The sequence below is a fragment of the Meleagris gallopavo genome, chromosome 11, assembly GCF_905368555.1.
Source record: "Meleagris gallopavo chromosome 11, MGAL_WU_HG_1.1, whole genome shotgun sequence".
In the NCBI taxonomy this organism is placed as follows: Eukaryota; Metazoa; Chordata; class Aves; order Galliformes; family Phasianidae; genus Meleagris; species Meleagris gallopavo.
The window spans coordinates 15,314,005-15,332,673 of record NC_139414.1 but is presented as its reverse complement, the minus strand read 5'-3'; the positions used below and the strand labels follow the sequence as shown (position 1 = coordinate 15,332,673).

Genomic DNA, 18,669 nt, shown 5'->3' with positions numbered 1-18,669 from the left:
CTCCTTTGTATCACACATTCATGGGTGCTGGTGCTGCTGGGCATGGTGACCTGCAGGTCATGTGGCTGGCGACATGGGGTCTTGGAGGCATGGGGATTCTACACGGAATGGAGGGCTGTAGGGTGGCACCAGAGGGGGCCGGAGCAGGACTGGGCTGGCCCTAATCAGTGCCCGTGGTTGAAGATGTGATGCCAGAGTGGGTACAGTGCTCTGAGCCCAGCACCCCCATTATGGCAGAGGTGCCAGGGTTGGGACTTAAGCCAGGGAAAGTAACGCTGGGCTCTGCTGGGATGGCACTGGACACACTGGCACAGTGATACTAGGCAGCACTAGTATATACTGGGACACTGGGTTATACCGGTACTTGTCTTGACACTAGGGACTGGCACCAGAGCATTAGGAGGATGGCATGGTGGCATTTAAGGTGGGCATGGAGTCCTTGGTGCCAGCTGAAGTGTCCCAGCCCCTGTGCATGTGCCCATACGGTGCCGTGGCCAGCAGGATGGCAGCGACAGTGGTGACCTTGCAGCCAGTGGCCCACTGGCAGCAGCACTTGTGCCCTGGCATAGGGCTCCTTCCGGACGCGTGGGGCAGTGCCAGGAGCTGACGCATGAGGAGGGGACTCAGTGCCCAGGGAAACAATAAGTGGGGAGTTCATGTATCGCCTGCCCGCCGCAAACTGGTTCACAGCCGGCGATGAACTCTCCCAGGCTGGTGCAGGGCAAACCCCAGCCCCGTCCCTGGCCATTGTCACCCACCCTTGGGGGTGCCAACGTCAAAGCGGAGGGTGGCACCTGGGCAGCACAAACCAGCCCGTTCCTGGTCCCACATCATCAGCCCGGCAGTGCCACAGTTCCATCTTCGCTGAGCGTGCCATGCTGTGCCAGCGGGGAGGGGGCAAGCTCAGTCCTTCCAACTGCCCCAGTTGCTCCTGAGCCCTTTGAGGTGGTGAGATGGAGATGCCGGCGGCCCCGGAGGGAGAGCAGCCGCTGTACCGTGCTGCAGTGCTTCGCCCCAGGAATACCGGTGCCAAGCTGTGCTCCTGCGACCCGGCGGAGAGGACTGAGCCTCTGCTACCCGGCAGTGAAGAGCGTGGTCTGGGCACCCATTCTGATGCTGGCAGTGCCACGGTAAGGGCGTTCTTCAGGCACCTCCGATGGGTCCTCACGGTGCTGGGGTGTCCACAACCTGTGCGCATCCCCGGTTCCCGTTTCCTTGCTGGCGGTGCCAAGACATTGGGCGCTCCTCTCCCCAACCCTGACCCTACGGGTGGGCGTGGGCACGGAGCTCTCTGTTCAAACCCCAAACTCTGCAACAAGGCTGCTGCCAGACCCCACCAGGTACCCGTGGATGGAAACACGTGTCCCCAGGGCCACCGCGGCCAGAGGGCTCTGAGCGACCCCCGCCGCGCTTCCCTTCGGTCCGTGCCCGGCTGCCCGGTGCCGGTGCCGGGTGCCGCCGTCGGAGCGGCGGAGGCGGAGCGCGGCCGGGCCCTCCCCCGGGCAATGCCTCGGGTCCGCCCCGCACGGCCCCGGGCGGAGCTGCTGCTGCTGCCGCGGGCACCGGCACCGGCACGGCCAGGAGCACCGGGAGCACCGGGAGCGCCATGGCCTCCGCCGAGAGCGCGGAGCAGCGGGCGCTGCAGTATGAGCAGACCCTGGTGAGTGCCGTCGGGACCGGGCACCGGGAGCACCGGGCACGGCGGGGGGCAGCGGGCACTGCAGCAAGCCGCGGGGAGAGGGGCGGTTTTGGGTGATACTCCCCCTCCAGGAGCTCTGTGAAGGGGCAGCGCCCATGACGCCTGCTTCATCCCACCGTGTCCTCCGAGCCTTGGGGGCTGTCTCCATCTGGGGGCCGCTGGGGGACGCTCGGTGCCGCCCCGCAGCCCCACAGCAATAGGGAAACCCATCGGAGCCCCCATCCCCGTGGTGGGACCCCCGGGCACACCTCTCCGCAGTAGCATGCCCTCAGCTCAGAGCGATGTGACCCCCTGTAAGTACCTCACACCACCCAGGCACCCTTTATCCTCCATGCTGTGCCTGGCCCCAGCTTTCTGTCCCCAAGATAGCATATCTCCCCCGCCTGCAACCTTAGCCCCATGTTTACAACTGTCACCTTCAGGGCCTCCCTGCTGGCATCTCAGGGTGTCCTCCCTCCCTGCTGTGCCCACAGCCCCTCCGTTGCCCACAGCCCTCTGACATTGCGGGCAAAGGTACTTCTCCATGGTCTCTGTTTGGGCCGGTGCCCGGTGCGGCTCAGTAAACGGGTACTTTGCCCTGGCAAAGGCCTTCAGGCAGGGCAGGGAAGGGGCTGAGTGCTACTGGGCACCCAGAGCTGTAGGATTTGCATAGCCTTGAGCAGGGCATGCCCAGCCGGCACATGGCACCATGGCCCTGTGTGCCGGCTGCCCTCTGCATCTTCTTCCCAAGCACACTTACCGCAGGAGGGCAGAGGCACAAGGCTGGCATCGGGGCAGCCCTGTGGTGCCAGCAGACTTTGCCCTCCCCACCTGCGGGCAGGGAGGTACCCACACCTCGGGGTGCCCATCCCTGTGGCCTCGGGGCTCCTGAAGCCGCCCACGTGGGTGAGGCTGGGTATGGGCACCCATCCCACAGCCTCGTGCTTGGCTTCCAAAAGCCACCCCCGTGCCAAGCAGGAGGGCGGGTGCCCTCCCCAGTGCCACCAGCTCCTGCCAGGCTCGGGCTCTGGCCACAGTCTGTATGGGACAGGTGCCCATGGGAACCACCTGGTGCTAAGGGTGCCTGGGGTCCTTGCTACCTCCTGTGCCCTCCATGTGCCAAGGGACCAAAGGGCCTCCAGTGAGGAAGATTAAGCTTGACAAACTGCCCTTGTTCACCGTGGAGCCGATTAGATCCCAGCTAAGACGGGCAGCGTGACACAGACCCCCCCCAGCCTCTCCGTCTGCCCAAGAGCTAGGGTCTCTGCTCCCCATGTTTCCCACCTTTAAAACTCCCCATGAGCACATTCTGGGGAGATGTCAACTGGCACCATGAGCCAAGGCTGTGGGCACTGCTGCCAGGGTGCTCAGTGCCCCATCTACCGTGGCATAGGGTGGTTTGGGGACACAGCAGTGCCGATGCCAGCAGCCACACCGCACACCTCATCACCCAGGCACAGCAGGCACCACTGCCTGGCACAGCCCGGAGGCACGGCACGGGAGACCAGTCCCAAAATACAGACCTCATCCCGTGCCCATGTCCCAGCTTGCCCCCCTCCAGCCCCCCCGCCCCGTGCCCGCTCCCTGCCTGCCCGGCACTGTGATTGTTCAGCTGCTTCGCGGCGGAGGCCGGAGTCCCGGGGCTGTTTGTGTTTCAAAAGGCCTTTGTGGAAAAATAACCCGAGCGGGAGGAGGAGGAGGAGGAGGAGGAGGAGGAAGGCAGAATGGACTGCTGGCCCTCACTGACAGCTGGGCTCTGCTATGGGGCACACCATTCCTGGTCTGTGGGTTTGCAGCTGGTGTGGCACAGCCCCTTTCCTCTTTTTAAGCAGGGTTGGTGCGTTTGGGGGCAAATGGGGTTATAACCCCCCCCTGCCAGGTTGGACCCCTTCCAGCTATAGGGGCATCCTGCTGGGGACCCATGGGGCAGCGTGCCAGCCCCCCCAGCAGGGGGTACAGGGGGCTCTCAGCCTGGGGTGCCCCCATCCTGAACAAGAGGAGCTATAGGGCTGGGGGGAGGCAGGCACTTGGCAGAACAACAGAACTCCTGGGGTGCGGAGCCGTTTGTTCTTCCAGAGGAAACAAGCTTCGCCCGAAGGGAGCCTTTGAACACCAAGCACCGTGCAGGGCTGGGGTCCTCCTCTGGCACGCGATGCTGAATGCAGCCCCCGAGGAGGCTGAGCTGCAGCCCCCAGCACATTTCCATAGAGCCGTGCCTAAGTTTCAGGGTTGGTGATAGACATGGCTGTGCCCTCCCTCTTCCCTCCCAGGACCGAACCTAACCCAGGTATCAGACAGCAGAGAATCCACCCGGCGCCACACTGGCTGCATTCTGCTCCTGACCAGAGGGATCTGGGCGATGCCCCACGAGAAATTCACCTTTATGCCATCCCCGCTTGAGCCGGCACGTGCCAAGCACAGTGCCCACCCGTGCCATGGCCCCTCCACTGGGCACTGTGCCGGGATAGGGGCTGTGGGGCAGCCACGTGCGGCACAGCGGGCGGTCATGCATCGGCATGGGGCTCACGTCGCCCCAACGTGGGAGCTTGGCAAGGGCCCCCATGGCCCTGAAGCCTCCCTTTGTGCCCAGCCAACCTCTGGCGCTTGGCATTCAGGTCATGGCGGGGGGAGCAAGGCGGAAACCAAGCAACCAAGCCCTTGGCAGTGCCCACAGTGCGGGACCAGTGCCCCCAGCTCAGCAGGGAGGACGGGTACAGTGAGCACAGGGGGCAGTGCCAGGGGCCAGGACACGTGCCATATGCCACCCGAGTGGGCACAGTGTCCTTATGTGCCTTGCACCCTAAATCTCCATGCCCCTTTTTTTGTGAGGCTAAGAGTGCACCCTGCCCTATGCTGCTCTCATGGGCTCAGCTTGGAACATATGTGCCCACCTTGGGGGGATCCCAATCCATGTAACAGCACCAAAAGGAGACACAACCCCCAATATTGGGCCTCAGAGAAGCTCCCTGCCAACCTGGCTGTGTTCCTGACACCAGATGCCCTCACCCACCTACCGCAGCCCAACCCATGGCTGGAGCACCTGGGCAGGGCCGGGGACTGGTACCAGTGGGGCCAGGCACTGTGCTGGGTGCGTGGGCGAAACAATTGCTATTGATCCCCACCCCGGCGCTGGCACCGTGTCCACTGCTTCCCTGCCTCAGTTTCCCCACCTGCAGCCCAGAAGCCTGTGCCACCCCCCTGATTCCCCTTCCCGCTCTTACTCCCCCAGATGTATGGCCGCTACACACAGGACCTGGGCACCTTCGCCAAGGATGAGGCAGCCCGGCTGCGGCTGAAACAGGAGCATGAGGACAGTGGCACCCCACGGCCACGCCGCCCCTCTGAGCTGCTGGAGTACAGCCAGGGACGCTGTGCCCCCTGCTGTGGTAAGGGTGATGGGGACGTATCGGGGGGGACACCGGCCCCCTGGCACTGTGGCCAGGCAGCTACATGCTCTTCTGGGCACCACTGCCCGCCCAGCTGCCGCCACCGTGGGTAGGGTTTCTCCTGCTGTCATGGGACACTGGCGCCGAGGACAATGCCACCTGCGGGGACACAATGGCCCAAAATAACCGGATGGCAGCAGTAGGGACGGGGCCCTCTGGCAGCTCTGCTTGGGGCTCTGCCAAGGGGCAGCACTCGGGCATGTTGTGCTGTGCTGCTCTGCCCATCCCCAGCACTAAGCCTGTGCTGTGCCTGCAGGCTGTGCTGTGCGGTGCCAGAGGTTCTTCATCGCCAGGGTGGGCGAGGACTGGGTTTTCCTCATCCTCCTGGGGTTGGTCATGGCACTGGTGAGCTGGGCCATGGACTTTGCTATCGCCACCTGCCTCCAAGGTGAGTGGGCAGTGATGGGTGATGGGCATCCCAGGGCAATGGCACATCCCCTGCTGCCCGCAACTCGCTGTGTCCATAGCTCAGAAGTGGATGTATGGGGGCCTGGACACCAATGCGATGCTGCAGTATCTGGCCTGGGTCACCTACCCCACTGTGCTCATCACCTTCTCAGCTGGCTTCACCCAGATCCTCGCTCCACAGGCTGTAGGTAAGTTGCATAAGCCCTAATGGGGTCTCCCCTCCCTGGGTTGTGAACAATCTGGGTGACCTAGACTATGGGGCTGGGGTCTTCCAAGATCCAAGGGATGGTCTTTATAAAGTCTCTCGAGGGTGTGGGATTGGGGTTCCTGCAGGGCTATGGGTTGGGGTGTCCCATCATGGTCTGGAGATGTTCCCAGGGGTCTCACCTGCACTGTGAGAAAGGCTTCACATGGGTCCCTATGACAGTGTATTGGGGAGCACCCCGGAACTACAGAACAGGGGCTTCCCCCATGGCTGTGGGTCAGGACTATCTCCATGCTGCCAGGCTCAGGGATCCCTGAGATGAAGACTATCCTGCGGGGTGTCGTCCTGAAGGAGTATCTCACCCTAAAGACCTTCGTGGCCAAGGTGATTGGGCTGACGTGTGCCCTGGGTAGCGGCATGCCCCTGGGCAAGGAGGTGAGGGCACTTCCCATGGCTGGAGCAGGCAGCAGGCTGGGTGGGGGGCACAGACGTCAGCCCCCACTGCTGTCCCCACAGGGTCCCTTTGTCCATATTGCCAGCATGTGTGCAGCCCTGCTCAGCCGCTTCCTCTCCTTCTTTGGGGGCATCTATGAGGTGAGTAGGTACAGATAGCATCTGGGGAGCTCCAGCAGTGCTGGGACTGATTCAGCTTATGCTTACCTGCAGAACGAGGCGAGGAACACCGAAATGCTTGCAGCTGCCTGTGCTGTCGGTGTCGGCTGCTGCTTCGCTGCCCCCATTGGAGGTAGGGACCCCCCAGCCCATACCCCTTGCTCTCAGAGAGGCCAGCAGGATCCCACCCAGAGTAGCAGGCAGGGGACAGGGACAGCAGAGGCAGCACCACTAGTTGGGGTGCCCACAGGGCAGAGGATAAAGGGAGAAGCAGGCACCATCCTCCTAGAGGTGTAACATCTCATCTCATCCTCTCCCTCACTGCACTGCGCTGCACTCCAGGGAGCTCCCCGCTCTGGCCCCGCTGAGCCCTGCCCATAGGTTTGTGCTGTCTGACTCTTTCCTTGTCCTGTGTGTGCTGAGCTGCCCGATCCATCCATCTGTCCATCCATGTGTGTGTGCCCCAGCGCCATCTGTCTCCCCTTACCCTATGACTTCCCATGTCCCTGCACTGCCCTCTCGCTCGCACAGACAGCTGTGCACTTTGCTGAAGAAGCCCCGAATTGCAGCATGGCCATGGGGCTCTGGGTGGGCAGCATGCCAGGCGCCTGGGCTCTGTCTGCCTTTCTCCTCTCTCCCCTCTCGTCCTTCCTTCCACTGCCAGGTGTGCTGTTCAGCATTGAGGTCACCTCCACCTTCTTTGCTGTCCGCAACTATTGGCGTGGTTTCTTTGCTGCCACCTTCAGTGCCTTCATCTTCCGCGTGCTGGCTGTCTGGATCAAAGATGAAGGTACCCTCGTGGGGTGGGAGGCTGGGGACACCAGGGTCCCCCCACCCAGCCCCGCTCACACCCACTGTGCCCCCAGAGACCATCACAGCACTCTTCAAAACCCGCTTCCGCCTCGACTTCCCCTTTGACCTGCAGGAACTGCCTGCCTTTGCCGTCATCGGGTGAGTGTGTCCACCCACATCCCCATCCCACATCCATGTGGTGGACATGAGCACTCAGTCTCGACCTCTGCCCAGGATCGCCAGCGGTTTCGGTGGTGCTCTCTTTGTCTACCTCAACCGCAAGATTGTGCAGTGCATGCGCCGACAGAAGACCATCAATCGCTTCTTGATGAAGAAGTAGGTGCCCAGTGGTCCCTACCATCATGGGAGCAACTGTCCCCTCTGGGATGGCAGGGATGGGATTGCACCGGTGTCACCACCTCCATGCCACCCTGCCAGGCGCCTGCTGTTCCCTGCCCTGGTGACACTTCTCATCTCCACGTTGACCTTCCCACCCGGCTTTGGGCAGTTCATGGCTGGACAGGTAGCTATGGTGTGGCTATGGGGTAATGCATTGGTCCCTTGGGCCACCAGCACCCAGCTCAGCCCCATGTGTCCCCAGCTCACCCAGAAGGACACGCTGGTGACGTTGTTCGACAACCGGACATGGGCCAAGCAGGAGCCCAGTGATGAATTCGAGTACATGGGCATCCTGGAGGCCTGGCGACATCCCCGCTCCAACGTCTTCGTCACTCTCGTTGTCTTCATCCTCATGAAGGTGGGTACATCCTCCTGCATGCCACCAGGGAGGTGCTGGATAAGAGCCACCAAGGTGTTCCTGGGAGACAGTGGGTGGCTGCTCCTGCAGCCACCAAGGTGGTGGCTGGGTGCCACGAATATGCTGTCAAGGAGATCTTGGCAAAGAGCTGCTGGGGTGCCACCAGAGAGTGCTGGCGGGGTGCCCCTGGCATGGTGCCATGCCAGCTTCCTGCTCTAGGGCTGGTGCTGGAGGAGAGCCAGCCCAAGGGGAGGGCAATTAACACGTGCTCATATCCCCCATGCAGTTCTGGATGTCAGCCCTGGCTACCACCATCCCAGTGCCCTGTGGGGCTTTCATGCCGGTCTTCGTCATTGGTGAGGGACAGGGTCACCTGATGACTCTTTGTGGAGGGACATGGCGCAGATGTAGAAATGGGGTTGGGACCTGGGAGAGGCCCATGGCCTCCACAATCTCCCTCTGCGGGCAGGGGCAGCCTTTGGACGGCTGGTCGGGGAGAGCATGGCAGCCTGGTTCCCTGATGGGATCCACACTGACAGCAACACCTACCGCATCGTGCCAGGGGGCTACGCCGTGGTGGGTAAGCACTGCACCCTTCCCATCCCCATCCCATCCCATCCCATCCCATCCCATCCCATCCCATCCCATCCCATCCCATCCCATCCATTTCCATCCCTACTTGGTCCTTCCCATCCCCCTCCCAGAGAGCTGTCGGTGTCCCCGGGTGACTCCCATCAGTGGGATTGTCCTAAGGATGTCCCTAGGGTATGGGACACAGCCCCATGAGACAGCTGCCCATGTCTCCTGGGGCTGGCAGGGGCGGCCGCGCTGTCGGGTGCTGTTACCCACACTGTGTCCACTGCCGTCATCGTCTTTGAGCTGACGGGGCAAATCTCACACATCCTGCCCGTCATGATTGCTGTCATCCTGGCCAACGCGGTGGCCCAAAGCCTCCAGCCCTCCCTTTACGACAGCATCATCCGCATCAAGAAGCTGCCCTACCTCCCTGAGCTGGGCTGGGGGCACCATGAGTGAGTGTCCCCACACCCCCAACCACAAGCGCTGTGTGGCAACGTGCTGAGTGCATTTCCCCGGGCAGGAAATACAACATGCGGGTGGAGGACATCATGGTGCGGGATGTTCCCTACGTCTCTCTCAACTGCAAGTACCGGGACCTGCAGCATGTGCTGCAGAGCACCAAGATGAAGAGCTTGGCGCTGGTGGATTCAGCAGGTAAGAGGCACATGAAAGCTTCTCCATCTTGTCCACAACGTCCCTGCAGCGCTGTTCCCTCCAACGTGTCCCCTCTTGGTCAGAGTCCATGATCCTGCTGGGTTCCATTGAAAGGGCACAGGTGGGGGCCCTGCTGGGCCACCAGCTCCATCCCCAGCGCCGGCTCCAGGCCCTGCGGCAGAAGGCGTGGGCGAGCGCTGATGATGGGCGCCGGTTTTCCGAAGCCAGCGTCTGCTTCCAGGTGAGGAACCGCCCCCGGATCCCCCCATCGAGGTGTTTTTGCCTCCCTGACCCCATCCCTTCCCTCCCACAGATCAGCACTGAAGCTTCCTCCTTCACTCCCACACGCAGCGGATCCCGCAAGCCCCTAAAGCCAGCATTGAAGCGGGTGCCCAGCGTCCCTGCTGATGGCCCCTCAGGTGATTTAGCACCCCACAGCCCTCTTGGGAGCCCCCTGCCCCACGCTGACCCCTCTGCTTCCTGCAGCCAGTGCCACCGACAGCTCCAGCATCGCCCTTAAGAGCCTCTTCTGTGCCAACAGTGCTGCAGAGCCTGCTGAGGTGAGCACCCATCCCTGCTTGTCCCTCACTACTCCATCCCTTCCCATCCCTCTCCATCCCTTCTCCAGGCCTTTCCTGTCCCTATTTAACCCTTCCCATCCTGCCCACCATCTCTCTCCCCTGCCTGACCCTGTCTGTCCCTTTCCATCCATAGTTGACCTTTTCCATCCCATTCTTATCCCATCCCATCCCTACTTGACTCTTACTGTGCCAGTCTTGTCTGCAGTTGACCCTGCCTGTCTCTATTTGCCCCTGCCCATCCCATCCCATCTCTATTTAACTATTCTCATCCCATCCCACTCCATCCCATTCCTACTTGACCCTTCCCATCCCATATCCATCCCATCTCTATTTGACCCACCCCATATCCATCCCTATTTGCCCTATCCCATCCCGTCCTGTCTCTGCTTGTCCCAGCCTGCCCCCTGCCATGCCATGCCCCCTAACACCATCTCTCCCACATGGTGCCAGGCGCAGGGCCAGGCCCCTCGCAAGGCCAAGCACGTCCGCATTTCCGTCACGGTAAGCTGCAGCCAGTGGTAGCCTGGGCAAAGCTGCTCTCAGCCAATTGGAGGCCAGCCTGAATCCTCTCAACCAATCATGGCCTGGCACAATTCCACTTGGCCAACCACGTTTGGTCTGTGTCTGCGTAGACAATCTCAGATGCGTCCTGATTTCTGCTTGGCCAATCAGGGCGCGGGAACTTTCAATCCCAAATCTGCTCGGCCAATCTTAGCATGAATCCTCTTAGCCAATCGCAGCAGTCGAATTTCCCTCACTTTCCTCCACCAATCACAACCCAGGCTGCATTCTCTCCACCAATCACAAGCTGGGCATGCCCAATCACGTTCTCCCACATAACCCCATTGGGCTCGCCTGGCACGGTGTCATTCCACCTCTCCCACAGGAGGACCTGGACCTGGGGGACAGGATGACGCCGGCAGAGGTGAGCCCATGCTGGGGGATTGCGTTTGGGGCTGTGCCATGGGGCTGAGTCCAACAGCGTGCTCCCTGTGCCCCAGATCCTGGACTGGGAAGAGCAGCAGCTGGAGCAGAATGTGGACTTCAGCAGCGCCCAGATTGACCCCGCACCCTTCCAGCTGGTGGAGCGCACCTCTCTGCACAAGGTGGGCCCCTGCTGCGTCCCCCCCCCCCAACTCCCCGCTGCGTACCCCACCGAGCCCCTGTTTTCCTACAGACCCACACCATCTTCTCACTACTGGGCTTGGACCACGCATACGTCACCAGCATCGGGCGCCTGGTGGGCATGGTGTCCCTCAAGGAGGTGAGGAGAGGGGCAGAGCACAGGGACAGGGACACCCCATTTGCCCGCTGATGACACTGGGGTGCCCCACAGCTGCGCAAAGCCATCGAGGGCTCACTGACCGCCAAGGGGGTGAAGGTGTTGCCACCGCTCGCCAGCTTCCGCCGCAGCAGCACCAGTGCGGGTGAGCTGGACACCACCGACCTGCGCCAGCTCTGGGACCGCCACCAGCACCACCCCATGCCCCGCGAGGCCAGCCCTGATGATGGGGACACCAGCAAGTGATGGTGATACCAAACCCCTACCCTCTGTCAGGGGTGCTGCGGGGGCTCCCTATGGGGGACATGGGCATCCTCCTTTCAGTGCCATGGGGTGGCCAGGTGCCCCTCCAACCTGCTCATGCCCCGGGGCTTCCCCTGTTGCTACCTCTGCCCCCTCCCAGCCCCGTCGCCCCCCAGCACGGCACCCATGGACACCCCAGTGTCCCTAAACATTGGGTCAAGGGACATGGGGACAAGAGAGGTCATCGCCGCCTCTCCAGTGCCTCAGTGCCAGGAACGGGGACCCTGCAACCCCTCCACTGTGCATCCCCCTGTGTAAATACAGAGATTTTTATATTAATTTAATTAAAGGACTTTATAAACAGCCACCTTGCCAGAGCATGGAGGTGTGCAGGGGACACCAAGCCCCAGGGCACGGTCACCATTAGTGTCCCCGTGCTGTTCCCGCACTCAGTGTTGCCTCGCTGCGGTACAGCGGCTGCGGCATCTCACCGGGACGGGCACCGGCACGACGCCAGGCGGTTATGACCAGCATGCCAGCATCGGTCAGGGCACAGCTCACCGACAGCGGGTCCGTGTCCTCAGGCAGCCGGCACTGGTGGGTGAAAGTGTCACATACCGTGCCGTCCTCTGCCACCTGCATGGCACAGTGGCATAAAATGGTCATGTGTGGTAGGCGGGCAGCAGGCTGCTTCCCAGTTAGCCCGGTACAAATGATGGTATTTGGGGAGGGAGGAAGGGTTCCTCACCTTCTCAGCCCAGATGGCAACGTGGCCGTTGGAGGTGGTCACCACAATGTCAGGAGGATCGAACTGGCTGACGTCGGCCACCACCTGGTAGGTTTCACCCTGCACCTGCACCCATGTGCCCAGGGTGTAGGGGCACACGGTGCCTGGGGAACCTGCAGGGATTCAGGAATAGGGGTGTGGGGCAGAACATGCAGGGAATGGGAGGTGAGGGGGAATAGAGGGTTGAGATCAATGGAGGGACTTCAGAGAGAAGTGGGGTATGGGAAGGGAATATGGGGTGGCCTGAGGACGGGGGGACACGTAGGGGATGGCCAGAAAAGTCTGGGGAAAGAAGGCTGGGCGGGGCGGGGAAGGGGGGTGTTACTGTGAGGGCTCTGAAAGGGTGAATCTGGGTCACCTTGAGTATCTGGGTGCACAGGGGCTGGGGGGACATAAGGGCTCCCAGGAAGATTGGGGTTGGGGAAGAAAGAGGCATGGAGGTGTCTGGGGGCACTGGGAGGCTCTGTAAGGTTTAGGGAGGGGAGAACAGGGGACACCGTGACCCTGGGAAGCCCTTGAAGGGACTCACCTGGGGGGCTGGGAGGGGAGATGCAAGACAGTCTGTGGGGCACTCAGGTAGGCAGTACCTGAGCACAGGGCAGCAGACTGCATTTTGGGGTCCCCCAACCCAAACCCCATACCTGGGTACCTGAAGGTGTCGTAGTGGTACCGCTCCCCCTCGAAGTGGGGCTCGCCGGCACCCAGCCCCTGGCTGTAGGTGCTGATGTGCTCAGCACGGTACGTAGCAGCTGAGCTGAGCGATGCCATGTCACTGTGCCACTGCCGCCGCCCAACCTATCCCCAGTACCCCGCACAGGGCAGGGGGATGGCCGGGTGCTGCTGCCACATGCCCATAATTAGCCCGGTAGCCTGGCCAGGAATGCGAGATAACAGCCGAGGCCTCTCTATCACCCTATGGGGGGACATGCAGGAGGCGCTGCTGTCACCGCCATCCTGCCACCCCACCAGGGCCCCTCTCCTGCAAGGAGACGCAGATGTGCAGCACTCACACCACTGATTTTATTGGAGGGCAGGTGGGATGGAGGCAGGGGCAGGGGCACCCTGGTATGGGGTAGATCCCGGCACCCCGTGGAGATGTACCCATGTGCACATACCCCCTCAGAGGTGCATGCACACAAATACCCCTTTCTCCCCATCCCACTGTAGGTTTTGGGGCCAGGATCCCCGGGTCCTGCTCTGGGTTGCTGATGTCCCTATACGCAGTGGTGGCACAGGGGGCAGGGGGCAGGGAGCCCCTCACCGTGGCATCAGCCCCCCCCAGCAGCTTGGTCATGCAGAGGTGGGGGTCCCACGACAGGAACTGGGTGGCACAGGGCAGAGTTGGGGGTGTGTGGCAGCATGGGAGCAAAGGGCATAGAGGGGTGCAGGGATGGGGGGGCAAGGGGTAGCATGCAGTGGGCAAGTGGCCCCACAAGAACAAGTGCCATGCAGGAAGGGAGGGCAAGCATCAGTGAAAATTGGCATTCCTTCCCCCAAACGGTGTGCCCGGACAGCTGGGGGTCCTGTACTGGGGTGTCACCCCTCCAGATACAACGAGGGGGGGCGATCACCTCCATGTAGGCACTTGGTTCCCTGCTAGGGGTGAGCAACTTGGGGACAGGGACATCAGTCATGGGACCTGTCACACATCCTGGGTTGGCCCACATCAGACCTGGGGGCCCCTACCATCGGGCTGGTTGGGGATACTCCCACAGGGAGGGTGTCATGCCCATCCCACTCCCACCCACAGCCTCCCCATGTCAGCCCCCACGTGCATACAAAAGCATAGAAACCTCCATCACCGTGGCACATCGGCACCCCCCTGGCCCCCTCCTGAACCCCGTGTCCAAAGGCAGCAGTTCACAGTATAAAATTCATCGGGGAGCAAGGAGAAGAGCCTCTGTGCCCCAACTCCCACCCCAGCCCTGGTCCAGAGTGGGGGCACTGTGGGTTTAGCCCAGAAAGGTTCAGCTGTGCCAACAGGATGGGGGGCTCCGTGCCCAAGAAGAGGTGGCAAGGGGATGCATGCGGACTGCCAGCCCCACAGCTTCGGGTCCCATCAGTCTTGGGGGGCACGGTGCTGGGGAGAGGCAGGGTCCCTGCAGGGCATCACGGCTCTTCAGCCTCCTCCTCCTCCTCCTCCTCCTCCTCCTCTTCCTCCTCCTTCTCCTCTTCCTCCTCCAGTGACACCACCCCGGAGGAGGCAACGTCAGAGATTTTGCGGCGGAGCGTGAAGTCCTTGCTCAGCACCACCTCGTCCTCGGCAGGCGAGAGGCAGGCCTCGGCATAGGGCATGGGGGACAGCGAGTCCTGGCAGCGGGGCCATACCAGACCCCGCAAGGCACTTTGGCTGCTCGGGGGGGGCAGCTCACCCCCCAGGGAGCCCAGCAGTTTGGCAGTGAGTTCGGAGGGGGACACCATCTCCAGGCTGCAGAGGCTGGAGCAGAGGGTTTCGGGGGACAGCGTGTGCGACGAGTCACTCTCAGGCTCACAGGAGCCATGCCGTGCTCCCAGCTGGCATAAGTGGCCCCGCAGCAGGTCCCGCAGCAGCGCTGCACCGGGATGATGCTCTGCGGGAATAGCGGGCAGCCCCATAGCCAGGAATCCCAATGACTGCCAGCCCCACGGTGGCACCATGGGAAGTCCTGGCAGCAGGACACTGCCCCCAGTCCACAGGTCCCCAGGGTGCTCACCGGCTGGCAGGGAGCTCTCCGAGGATGGCATGAAGTCCTCATCGTAGGACTCATCGTTGGAGTCATCCCCATCCACTGAGGACCAGGCACGCAGCTTGGCCTCAGCAATGGCAAACTGCTCTGCCACGCCTGGCACGGGACAGTGTGGTCACAGTGGGAGATGGCACAAACCCCCACACAGCCAGCAGTGAGCATGGGGGAGGACATCAGCACAGCAGGGACAAAATGTCTAGGATAGGGCACCTCATCCATGGATAGGATAGATGGATGGATAGGGACATGGAGGTGGATGGCAGATGGATGGGGACAGGTGGATGGAGACATGGGGATAGATGGAGGGATGGACAGAAGAAAGAATGGATGAGAGGGGACAAGAAGAATTATGAATGGATGGATGGATAGATGGATGGATGGATGGATGGATGGATGAGTGGGTGGGTAAAGACGTGGGGATGGAAGTATGGATGGGTGGGTAGGCGGGGACATGGGAGGGATAGATGGATGGGTGCATGGATGGAGGATGGATAGAAGATGGATGAGCAGGTGCGTGGGGATGAATGGATGAGCGGGGACATGGTGATGGATGGATGGGTAGATGGGTGGATGGATGGAGACATGGAGACTCCACGCAGTGCCCACCTGCAGCAAAGCGTGCCTCCTGCTCGCCCTCGCTCAGGTGGCAGTAGGAATTGAAGGCGCTCTCTAGCGCAGCGGGTGGCTCCACGGGTTTGCACCAGCCCTTCCACTCGATGAGGTGTGCGACGCGGCCCTGCGCCATGGCCGTTGGCTTTGTCACATGCTCCTTCACTACCTGCGAGATGCCTGGAGCAACACCATATCAGCACCACAGAGACAATGCAGGGAGCCCACCACCCTCCCTAGTGCCCCCATTTCCCAGGGCAGTTACCATGCAGTGAGGAGCGGGCCAGGGCGGCGATCTCCTGGATGGTCAGCGCACGCCGCGACTTGGGCAGCATCTCGACAGTGTCTTCAACATTGACCTATGGTGTGGGCAGGGGTGTCACGCTGTGCATGCACTAAGTGCCCGCTCCCATTGCTGTGGTGATGCACACGTGCACTTGCACTGATGCACATACAGCTGTTGTGCGTGTACACTTGCATATATGCACACGTGCTCTGCTCTCTGTAGATGGTGCGACTGAGCGTGGCTCATGCATACACACATGTGCAAGGTTGTTGGTGCACCCGCTGTGCTGGGGCATCCCTTCCCAATCCCTGTGCCCACGGCCATGGGGAAGCAATGTGGGATTTGGAGGCGCGCAACAACTCGTATTGCCATGGTAACGCGGCGCCGTGGACTGATTTCTCCCAGGATACAGCCCAGCTCAGGGCTGACGTCAGAGCCGGCTGTGAGCCGGTTGTGGGGCCAGGCAGGGCGGGCAGCGGGGCCCCGGTGCGGCGGTACCTCGAGGAAGTCCTGGCTGTCGAAGGAGGCCTGGCGCAACAGGCGGGGCAATGGGGCCGGTCGGGCGGCTCGCAGCGGGGACAGTGCTTTCACCTCCTTCCACTCCACGCACAGGGTCGTGTCCACGGCCACTGCGGGGAGAGCTCAGTGCCTCCATCTGCCCAGCTGAGGCCAGGTGCATCTCATTGCACGGAGCACCGGCGCTGCGGCACTGGGTGACTCACGGCCGGGCAGCTCTTCCGCCTGTGTCAGCGGCACCAGGCTGGCACCGGGAGTGGGAACACGGCCTGCCTTGGCCCGGGTTGTGGGAGCTCAGGATGCGCGCGCCCAGGAACGGGGATGGGGTGGGGACAGTGCGGGTGGCGGCACTCAGCTGGGTGTCCCTGGGATGGGACCAAGGCAGGTAGGATATCATTGGGTTGGGGTAGAGTTTAAGGCATAGGGAGCTCGGGACAGGCTGTTCTAGGGGGTGTACTTCTGCACCAGCTCTACGGCACTAAATAGGGGGGTACACACTCCCTCCAGCACTGACACCCCAGTGTCAGTGTTGGGGGGGGTTTCCCAATGCACTGCAGCTCCTAACCAGGCAGTGGACCCCAGGGGCTGGGGAAGAGCCTCATTTCCGTGCTCTGAGGCGTATTGGGCTGATGTGAAGTGGCCATGGGGTGGGATATGGGGGGACTCCATGAGTGCTCCTCGACTCCAGTCTGGCTTCAGGGGAAGCTGCTGATGGCACCACCCCCCCATCAGCTATGGGCAGAGGCACCCCTGGGTGACCCTCCCAGCATAGACACCTCCAGGACAGCCCCACCATGCCTGTACCAGCCCCAGCCTGGGGTCAACACAGTCCCACAACCACCCATTGCCTCCACCTCTGTCAGCCGCCATAGCCCCCCAGACCCCAAGTAAACCCCACCAACTCTCATAGCTTCCCACACCCCCACAGCCCCCCGAGAAATACCCTGCCCCATAACTCTTGCCCAACCCCTGAATCCCCAAATAGCCCATGGCTCCCCCACAGTCCCTGCATAGCCCCCCACCTGCCCATCATTCCTTCTCTCTCCTCACTCCCTGAGCCCCTTGACTCCTCTCAAGCAGCGTCCCTAAGTCTTCTATGCCCCCTCACCCCCCTATAGATTCCAAGTCCTCCGGTACCCCCAATTCTCCATATCCCCCCCAGTGACCCCCATTCCTCTATAAATTCCCAAGCCTCCCAGCAACCCTGAGATCCCCATATCCTTCCTGTACTGCGTACTTATAACTCTATGCACCCTCTTCCCAGACCCTACAGCCCCCACAACTCTCCACGCCCCATAACCACCCCACACTATCCTCACTGCATCAGCCCCACCCCCAAAGCTTCCAGGATCCCCAAAAGCAGCTTCTCCATAACCCACGCAACCCCCCCCTCAATGCCTCCAAGACTCTATACGTTCCCTATATCCCCCCTCGGCTCCAAACACGGCCCCCCCCCGCAGCCCCATGCCGGCGACGCTCACCCACCGATGGTAGTTTTGGAGCCGATGCAGCCCATGCTCCCGGGGGGGGCCCCGGTGCGGGCACTACCGCCGGCTCCGTGCCCTCCGCATCGCCCCCCGACCGCATGGGCGGCCCCAGGCGGTGCCCGCAGCCCCTCCGGGACGGTGACACCGGGCCCGGAGCCCCGAACGGTGCTGTGAGCCGGGCCGGTACCGGGCACGTCCAGAGACGTCACTGCTGGGGGAGGAAGAGGAGGGAGAGAGGGGAGGCGGGGAGACGGGGAGGAAGAGGAGGAGAGGGAGGAGGAGGAAGGGAAGGAGAGGAAGGCTGAGGAGAAGGAGAGAGGAGCGGAGGGATGAAGGCAGATGGAGGATGGAGGAAGGGGGGGGGCGGAGGAAGAGGATGAGGGGGAGGGAGGAAGACGAGGAAGAGGAGGAGGAGGATGGGAAGAAGGCCGGACACCGCGGAGAGCGCCGTGCCAGCACCGCGGACAGCGCCCGCCCCAAAGAGCAGCCGGGCCCCCCCCAGGGAGACGCAGAGCAGGGGACCCTCTGGCATCACCGCCCCCCAGGAGCCAAGCCGGAGGCCGCACTATACGCCCCAAACCTCGAGCAGCCCGCCGCAGGCAGGGGGCTGCTCACTCTGGAACCTACTGACGGCACTGCCGGGTGCCGCCCCGGCCCAGGGGACCTCGGCCCTCGCCGGCTCCTGGGCAGGGGGAGCCCTGTCGCCACGGCTCCCAGGAGCCCTGCTCAGCCGTTCCCTGCCAAATGCTTCCCAGCATTAAACGCTGCCGGGGCTGCAGCTCAGCCAGATCAGCCTCTAATCTGGGGAACAGCCTTTGGTTAATTATTCTGGGCCCTCCAGGCTATGGCCAGGGTGACTCAGCAAGCAGCAGCCCAACATAGCCAACACCAGCCCCAGATAGAACCAACCCCACACCAGGGGCCACCTCGACCCCAGGACACCCCACAGTGACCTACATCCCAGAGCCATCATCCAGCCTCACCTCCATGTCCGCTGCAAGACTGCAAAGGGTGCAGAGAG

General features: G+C 62.2%; 3 protein-coding genes and 1 long non-coding RNA gene across 8 annotated transcripts; 2 read left to right on the top strand and 2 right to left on the bottom strand.

Moving 5' to 3' along the window:
* The first annotated feature begins 1,501 nt into the window (after positions 1–1,501).
* Positions 1,502–11,600, top strand: CLCN2 (chloride voltage-gated channel 2). Of its 4 annotated transcripts, none has more exons than XM_085233433.1 (24): positions 1,502–1,660; positions 4,908–5,064; positions 5,381–5,512; positions 5,592–5,720; positions 6,039–6,121; positions 6,254–6,331; positions 6,404–6,482; positions 7,014–7,139; positions 7,216–7,300; positions 7,376–7,477; positions 7,580–7,664; positions 7,743–7,898; positions 8,185–8,254; positions 8,368–8,478; positions 8,716–8,929; positions 8,998–9,131; positions 9,215–9,372; positions 9,445–9,550; positions 9,618–9,691; positions 10,163–10,213; positions 10,599–10,637; positions 10,714–10,818; positions 10,890–10,976; positions 11,049–11,600. In XM_085233433.1, exons 1-24 carry the CDS (start codon positions 1,607–1,609, stop codon positions 11,238–11,240), a joined length of 2,607 nt encoding a protein of 868 aa, XP_085089559.1. In that variant the 5' UTR covers positions 1,502–1,606; the 3' UTR covers positions 11,241–11,600. The 4 variants fall into 4 exon arrangements, with proteins under 4 accessions (XP_085089559.1, XP_019474643.1, XP_010715131.1 ...); XM_019619098.3 differs by having other exon boundaries at positions 6,039–6,172; XM_010716829.4 differs by lacking the exon at positions 10,163–10,213 and having other exon boundaries at positions 6,039–6,172.
* On the bottom strand, positions 11,563–12,852 carry LOC100543786 (heat shock protein beta-7-like). The gene is made up of 3 exons (XM_003209176.5): positions 12,666–12,852; positions 11,986–12,137; positions 11,563–11,873 (listed from the first exon to the last, which is right to left on the bottom strand). Exons 1-3 carry the CDS (start codon positions 12,790–12,792, stop codon positions 11,661–11,663), a joined length of 492 nt encoding a protein of 163 aa, XP_003209224.2. The 5' UTR covers positions 12,793–12,852; the 3' UTR covers positions 11,563–11,660.
* Positions 12,853–13,022: 170 nt separating this feature from the next.
* FAM131A (family with sequence similarity 131 member A) lies at positions 13,023–18,273 on the bottom strand. 2 transcript variants are annotated; one of them, XM_010716827.4, is made up of 6 exons: positions 17,647–18,273; positions 16,144–16,274; positions 15,625–15,718; positions 15,357–15,539; positions 14,718–14,846; positions 13,023–14,594 (listed from the first exon to the last, which is right to left on the bottom strand). In XM_010716827.4, the coding sequence occupies exons 1-6, from the start codon at positions 17,675–17,677 to the stop codon at positions 14,134–14,136; spliced, it is 1,029 nt and encodes a 342-aa protein (XP_010715129.2). In that variant the 5' UTR covers positions 17,678–18,273; the 3' UTR covers positions 13,023–14,133. The 2 variants fall into 2 exon arrangements, with proteins under 2 accessions (XP_010715129.2, XP_085089563.1); XM_085233437.1 differs by having other exon boundaries at positions 13,023–14,846; positions 17,647–18,269.
* LOC146543646 (uncharacterized) lies at positions 13,191–15,089 on the top strand. The gene is made up of 2 exons (XR_014885723.1): positions 13,191–13,324; positions 14,209–15,089. It is a non-coding gene; the product is annotated as an uncharacterized LOC146543646 (long non-coding RNA).
* Positions 18,274–18,669: the final 396 nt, after the last annotated feature.